The 8,395-nt window shown below is 44.8% G+C and overlaps 1 protein-coding gene across 1 annotated transcript in view; it reads left to right on the top strand.

Moving 5' to 3' along the window:
- The first annotated feature begins 973 nt into the window (after window positions 1–973).
- Window positions 974–8,395, top strand: part of LOC126210112 (uncharacterized) — a 101,281-nt gene continuing 93,859 nt past the window's right edge. Inside the window, exon 1 of the mRNA XM_049939256.1 lies at window positions 974–1,149. Within this exon, the coding sequence (XP_049795213.1) occupies window positions 999–1,149 (151 nt within the window). The 5' untranslated portion in view covers window positions 974–998. The remainder of the gene's footprint in view (window positions 1,150–8,395) is intronic.

Raw genomic sequence — 8,395 nt, 5'->3', positions numbered from 1 at the left:
GGTTTGGGGTTATTGCTGTACGCATTGTCTTTAATACAGCCTCACAAAGATTAGTCGCATGTCTTCAGATCCAGACCCATGCCAGTGGCCTCTGGGTGCCCCAGAACACGAATGCGGTCCTCAAACTGCTCCTCCAGGGCATCAAACACTATCCTGCTTCTATGGCGGTCGAGTTCCGCCTTTCATGAAGCACATATTCTCAAAATCAGGATGACTTTGGAAAATGGGGATGAAACCATTTTCCACGACCTTCACGTACCGTTCGGTAGTTACCGTGCCATCAAGGTAAATATCGCACCGATTATTCCGTGATTGGATATTGCACACCAGACAGTCATCCGTTGAGCGTGAAGAGACTTCTCGGTCGCGAAATGCGGATTCTCAGTCCCCCAAATGCGCCAGTTTTGCTAGTTGACGAACCCTCAAAAATGAAGGTGGGCTTCGTCGCTAAACCAAACTATGCCAGCGCATACTATCTCCCAGAGTGCCGCGTGGCCAGCAGTTTGAACATCCTAACACAAACCGTAATGACGATTTTATTGCGCGCATTTCAATAATATTGTCTCCCTGTATAAGATAACAGGCATAGCGTCAATCACAGGGATGAACAAATTTATTGTTACAATGAGCGGAGTTACCTACAACCTCTCTCAGTTGGGGAATCGCTGTTCAAGAAGGTCAAGCCTCGCAATTCTTATGTCGGAAACTAAATCTTCACTTCTGGGTATCACCCGTTTATCCCTTAGTGGCTTTCTCTGTCGTCCTAAAAACGTGTGGCAGATGTACGCGTAAAACGAAGGAATATTTTTCTGTAACGACTGTGCGCTTGCAGGTTGTTACTGTGACAATAAAAAAGGATAAGCACGGAAGTCGTCGTTCTTCCTGTGGTTTTCCCATCCTGCGGAAAGACTTCCGCTACGAGAATCCTTATAGTGGGCCCGCGGTGCCTGCGATGCTCACTGCGTGTGATTCCCTCTCGGTCTCAACAACAGCTGACAATGCATCCAGTGGGGGTAGCTGCTCCGTTGCTGGTTTTGCTGGTGGCGAACGGCACTACGGTGCTCGACTGTGTCTGCAATAAGATCTCCACATACAACTTCGAGGGCTACGGTGCAGACTGGATATATAACGCCTACTGTGGAGAATTCAGTGAGTACTTTCTCGTATAGCACTGATTCACACTACTTCAATCACCGTCCAGTTTTGAAGTACTCAGACTAGGCTTTGCTTGCATACATCGTTATCAAACAAGATAAAACATTCACAGTCTGACAGCAAATGACTGTGACACTCACTACACATCAATCGACTTTGTCCAGCCTTTCGCGTGTGACCAGATCGTACGAAGTGCGGTTTGGAAGGCTGAAAATAATCAGTCTACATCTCTTCATTGAGCCCAAGACGTTTTCGAAATGTGTGAGAGTGCGTGTTAGACAGAGGTTGTGGAATGTGATGGGTAGGATGCATAATACTTTTTCGATGGTTTTCAACCATTGTTTCGTCCAACGTAATTCATTTTATGTTAACATCGACCACCTTATTCTCTTTTGCTCACCGCGTACTTACATCCTATGAATGCACTCTTATTTGCCCAGTATGTATAAGCTATTACTTTGATTTTGTTAAAGACCTTTTGATACCATAACTTTGAACTCATAGTCCTACACATAATATATTAGCTTGTGATGCTACACTACTGGCCATTAAAATTGCTACACCACGAAGCTGACGTGTTACAGACGCGAAATTTAACCGACAGGAAGAAGATGCTGTGATATGCAAATGATTAGCTTTACAGAGCATTGACACAAGGTTGGCGCCGGTGGCTACACCTACAACGTGCTGACATCAGGAAAGTTTCCAACCGATTTCTGATACACAAACAGCAGTTGATCGGCGTTGCCTGGTGAAACGTTGTAGTGATGCCTCCTGTAAGGAGGAGAAATGTGTACCATCGCGTTACCGACTTTGATAAAGGTCGGATTGTAGCCTATCGTGATTGCGGTTTTATTATATCGCGGCATTGCTGCTCGCTTTGGTCGAGATCTAATGACTGTTAACAGAATATGGAATCGGTGGGTTCAGGAGGGTAATACGGAACGCCGCATGGCTGTAACGGATCGTGCATTCACGTCTCCATCCCTGAGTCAACAGACGGGGACGTTTGCAAGTCAACAACCATCTGCACGAACTGACGTTTGAAGCAGCATGGACTATCAGCTCGGAGACAATGGCTGCGGTTACACTTGGCGCTGCATCACAGGCAGGAGCGCCTGCGATGGTGTACTCAACGACGAACCTGGGTGCACGAATGGCAAAACGTCATTTTTTCCGATGAATCCAGGTTCTGTTTACAGCATCATGATGGTCGCACCCGTGTTTGGCGACATCGCGCTGAATGCACATTGCGAGCGTGTGTTCGTCATCGCCATACTGGCGTATCATCCGGCGTGATGGTATGGAGTGCCATTGGTTACACGTCTCGGTCACCTCTTGTGCGCATTGACGACACTTTGGACAGTGGACGTTACATTTCAGATGTGTTACGACCCGTAGCTCTACCCTTCATTCGATCCCTGCGAAACCCTACATTTCAGCAGGACAATGCACGACCGCATGTTGCAGGTCCTGTACGGGCCTTTCTGGATACAGAAAATGTTCGACTGCTGCCCTGACCAGCACATTCTCCAGATCTCTCACCAATTGAAAACGTCTGGTCATTGGTGGCCGTGCAACTGGCTCGTCATAATACGCCAATCAGTACTCTTAATGAATTGTGGTATCGTGCTGAAGCTGCATGGGCAGCTGTACCTGCACACGGCATCCAATCTCTGTTTGACTCAATGCCTAGGCGTATCAAGGCCGTTATTACGGCCAGAGGTGGTTGTTCAGGGCACTGATATCTCAGAATCTATGCACCCAAATTGCGTGAAAATGTAATCACATGTCAGTTCTGGTATAATATATTTGTCCAATGAATACCCGTTTATCAACTGCATTTTTTCCTGGTGTAGCAATTTTAATGGCCAGTACTGTACTGTCATACTTAGTCCTGTTACACACAAGTTAAGTTTCCAAATCACTATATGCAACTTGGATATAGATGACTTTTGCAATACAGATGGTCAACGTTATACCAATCAGAGAATGATTAGTTTACGTGTAACAGTTAAGAAAGGCACGTAGCTAAAGTATAACACTAACTTTCGTGCCTTGTCACTGCATATCCATTCCTGATACTTCGACGCTTAAGACTTAGAAATTCACCACGACATTTAGTGACGTTCAATACTATGGTTTAATTAATATTCCTTACGGTATATATAGTTCTCGTTCCAACATAACTGACAATATGGTAGACAAACATACCAACGGTGCTGGCACACATTGCCTTTTCTTTCTACCCATAGGCATTAAGACTTATGCCCGCCTTTAATTCAAGCTGGCCGATGCTATTTCATGAGATCTTGACGCCAATTTAAGCTAACTTTAATATTTATGGAATACAGTTTAAAGTATTCTTCCCTAGGCAGTTAACGTTGACCTTGTTGCTCTAAAGAATCTTTTTTATGAGAACTATAGCGTTGCCCGCTTAGTCACGCTATATACAGTGTAACCTTTGAGATTTTATTCCCATCAAAGGTTAGTTTGCAGACAATATTCTGTAAATGCTTGACCTATGTCGGTCAGCAGCACGTAAGCGTGATGATGGGGGCGTTGTAGGCCCAGTCACACCCTACTTTAAATACTAGGTTCTGATTTATGCTATTAACATACGTGAGACATTTACACTTTGCTCGCTATTAGACCATATCCGTAATTTATGTTCCCGTTCAATAGGGAAGAATATAGCTTATGTTCATAGTATTAGCTTGACCTTTATCGGTCAATAGTACATAAGTGTGTTAGCAGTTGCGTTGTACGTCCTGACACACCCTATGAAACTTCCTGGCAGATTAAAACTGTGTGCCGGACCGAGACTCGAACTCGGGACCTTTGCCTTTCGCGGACAAGTGCTCTCCTGGGCAGGAGAGCTTCTGTAAAGTTTGGAAGGTAGGAGACGAGGTACTGGCAGAAGTGAAGCTGTGAAGAGGGTGCGTGAGGCGAGCTTGGGTAGCTCAGTTGGTAGAACACTTGTCCGCGAAAGGCAGAGGTCCCGAGTTCGAGTCTCGGCCCGGCACACAGTTTTAATCTGCCAGGAAGTTTCATATCAGCGCACACTGCGCTGCAGAGTGAAAAGCTCATTCTGACACACCCTACTTTAAATATTAGGTCCTTATTTCTTGGTAGTCTATGTGAGAATTCCAGGACGCTCACAATAATCCTCATCGTAAATTGTTAATAGCCTTGTAGGCAACATCATAAATAGGTAATATCTGATACACTAGAGTGTGTATTTCGACAATTAGCGTGGCATAACCTATTTGAAAACTTAGGGTCTTGAACCCACTGCTAACTAATAATCAATCTTTTCCCTTAAGAGTTTTGTTCCACGTCACCCTTGTGACTACATACAGTGGACGCTCGTACGTATTATATTTATAGTTAGTGTATGTTTGGTTAAGTTATTACAGATTTCCTAAACACAACGTTGACCACCTGTGTATAAAACCATAAATTATGCCCTAAGCTTTACACACCCAGTCAGCCATTAATGCGTAGTAATGTAGTGCCATAATATAAAAACCTTAGTCAAATTTCGCGTTAACAAAGTGACGTATTACTCCATGTATAATGGAAATTATTTTATTTGCACCTTCTCCTAACCCTGAGAAGTTCTCGCGTTACTGACATACACTGCTGGCCACCGTAAATGCAACACCAAGAAAGACAAGAGGTAGCACAACAAAATTTATTTTGTAGATAACATGTTGACCAAGTATCAAATGATTACGTTTACAGACGTCTGTGACATGTGGTTCCTGCCAGAATCAGCATCCAGAGTAGTCGCCATTGTTGGAGATAACCGCTGCCACACGTCTCGGCATTGAGTCAAAGAGACGTTGGATGTGTTCCTGGGGTACAGCAGCCTAAGCAGCTTCCACACGTTGCCAAAGATCATCTGGTGTGGCAGCTGGGGATGTAATCTGGGTCACTCGTTGAGCAACCATGGACCACATGTTTTCTGTCGGCGAAAGATCCGGAGAGCGAGCCGGCCAGGGAAGCAATTCAATCTGGTTATTGACGAAGAACCTTTGGACAATGCGTGCCACGTGTGGTCGCGCATTATCCTGTTGAAATATGGCTGCGGCCGAGCCCTGAAGGTAAGGAAGGACAACTGGCTCCAGCACCTCGGATATGTAGCGCCGGCTATTTAAAGTACCGGCAATGCGTACTAGAGGCGTGCGAGAGTAATATCCAATACCGCCCCATACCATAATACCCGGTGCAAGACCAGTGTGGCGGTGCATAATGCAGCTGTCCAGCATCCTCTCTCCACGGTGTCTCCACACTCGAATCCGACCATCGTGGTGCTGAAGACAGAAGCGTGCCTCGTCAGTAAAGACAACGTCATTCCATTCTGCCGTCCACATCCGTCTGTCATCACACCATTGGCGACGGAGACGTCTGTGGTTCTGCGTCAATGGTAGGCGAAGCAATGGACGTCTTGCGGACAGACCACTCTGCTGTAAACGGCGTCGAATGGTACGCGCAGACACTGGATGAAGCGTTACAGACGCAATGTGCTGTGCTATGGTTCGGGATGTCACTGAGCGATCCGTCACTGCCATGCGCACAATTTGCCTATCAGCACGTGCAGTGGTGCACCGAGGTGAATGCGATCGACCGCGTCGGTCCGTCGTACCCTCCTGCATCCAACGGTCACATATCCGCATTACAGTTGTTTGGTTTCGTCCAACACGACTAGCGATTTCTCTGTATGATAATCCACAATCTCGGTAAGCCACTATCCTTCCTCTGTCGAACTCGGATACTTGATCAAAAGATGTTCGCTGTTGTCTACGAGGCATAACTGATCGTCTTGTGACACAACTACAAGGTAAACACACGTGCCGAACGTACACTCGTCGAAATCGCCAAGCCTTAAATGGCGCTATGAGGTGGCGCCACAGGCGCGCGTGATGTGCGTCTGCGCTGAAATTCTAATCAGTTGCATATCTCATCGCTGCAAACCCATGGTGTAAATTTCACTTGATTCGGATGCTTCCTTCAGGGTGTTGCATTTACGGTGGCCAGCAGTGTATAACCTTGTTCATCCCCCGCATGAGATCGTGCGGAACCATACCAACATAGCGGTGATCATATGTGGTTTTTAATCTAACAAGCTGAACGTAACGTCTAAGTAAATTTCGTATCAGTTAATAAGGTAGGATTCTATCTACTTAGTGCCTTGTTCCCTCACAAATTTCTACATATACATCTACTTCTACGTGATGACTGTGCTATTGACAATAAAGTGCCTGGCAGAGGGTTCAGTGAATCACCTTGAAGCTGTCTCTCTACTGTTCCACTTTCGAACGACACGCGGGAAAAACGAGCACTTAAATTTTTCTGTGCGAGCCCTTATTTCTCGTATTTTATCGTGTTGATCATTTCTCCCTATGTAGGTGGGTGGCTACAGAATGTTTACGCAATCGGAGGAGAAAACTGGTGATTCAAATTTCATCAAATTTCATGAGAAGATCCCGTCGCAGCGAAAAACACCTTAGTTTTAATGATTGCCACTCCAAATCACGTATCATGTCTATGGCACTATCAACCCTATTTCACGATAATACAAAACGAGCTGCCATTCTTTGTACTTTTTCGATGTCATCAGTCAGTCCCACCTGATGCCGATCCCACACCGCACAGCAGTACTCCAGAATAGGGCGGACAAGCGTGGTGTAAGCAGTCTCTTGAGTAGACCTGTTCCACCTTCTAAGTGTTCTGCCAATGAATCGCAGTCTTTGGTTTGCTCTACCCATAATATTATCTATGTGATCGTTCCAATTTAGGTATTTGTAATTGTAATCCCAAAGTATTTAGCTGAATTTACAGCGTTCAGATTTGTGTGACTTATCCCGTAATCGAAATTTAGCTGATTTGTTCTAGTACTCATGTGAATAACTTCACACTTTTCTTTATTCAGGGTCAATGGCCACTTTTCGCACCATACAAATATTTTATCTAAATAATTTTGCAAGTTATTTTGATCATCTGATGACTTTACAAGACGGCAAATGACAGCATCATCTGCAAACAATCTAAGACGGCTACTCAGATTGTCTCCTATGTCGTTAATAGAGATCAGGAACAGTAGATCGCCTGTAACACTTCCCTTGGGGAACGCCGAATATTTCTGTTTTACTTGACGACTTTCCTTCTATGACTACGAACTGTGACCTTTCTGACAGGAAATCACGAATCCAGTCGCACAACTGAGGCGATATTCCATAGATAGTTGCGTTACAAGACGCTTGTGAGGAACAGTGTCGAAAACCTTTTGGAAATCTAACAATGTGGAATCAATTTGATAGCCCGTGTCGATAGCACCAATTAGTTCATGATTATAAAGAGCTAGTTGTGTTTCGCAAGAATGGTATTTTCTAAATCAGTGCCGACTATGTGTCCGTAAATCGTTTTCTTCGATGTACTTTATGATGTTCAAATACAGTATACATTCCAAAACGCTACTGCAAATCGACATTACTGATACGGGCCTGTAATTCAGTTTATTACTCCCCCTTCCCTTTTTGGGTATTGGTGTGACTTGAGCAACTTTTCAGTCTTTAGGTACGGACCTTTCTGTGAGCGACCGGCTGTATATAATTGCTAAATACGGAGCATACTCTGAGAGGAACCTGACTGGTATACAATCTGGAGCGAAGGCCTTTTCTTTATTAAGTGATTTAAGCTGCTTTGTCACACCGAGGATATCTACTTCTATGCTTCTCATCTTGGCAGTTGTTCTTGATTGGAATTCAGGAATATTTAGTTCGTCTTCTTCGGTGAAGGAGTTTCGGGAAACCTTTTTAATAACTCTGCTTTAGTGGCACTGTTATCAGTGACTTGGCCGTTGTTATCGCGCAGTGAAGGTATTGATTGCGTCTTGCCACTGGTGTGATTTATGGTTTAAGGTTATAGGTAATTTCCCAGTACATAACATAAAGACAGCCAGTGGCAGGCACCTTTGACTTTCCGTGATCCGCCATCTTGCTCGGCACATATCCGCGTGCCACAGTCAATTCCAACGTAGCGTCCGCGGCTAATCGACCCCTTTCCACGAAGGGGCTGTTCCTCAGCTAAGTAACGTAGGTTCACCTGGTATCACGGTACTTAAGCTTTTTATGTTTGACTGCGTCTTATTCTGGCATGTATTAGCTTATTTTATGCTTCTGAAGAAGGCTAGATTAACTGAAACCTGGGTAAAGACCAGTAACATTTCGCAACT

Source organism: Schistocerca nitens, chromosome 10 (genome assembly GCF_023898315.1).
Source record: "Schistocerca nitens isolate TAMUIC-IGC-003100 chromosome 10, iqSchNite1.1, whole genome shotgun sequence".
Lineage (NCBI taxonomy): Eukaryota > Metazoa > Arthropoda > Insecta > Orthoptera > Acrididae > Schistocerca > Schistocerca nitens.
This window is presented reverse-complemented; position numbering and strand designations above follow the sequence as displayed.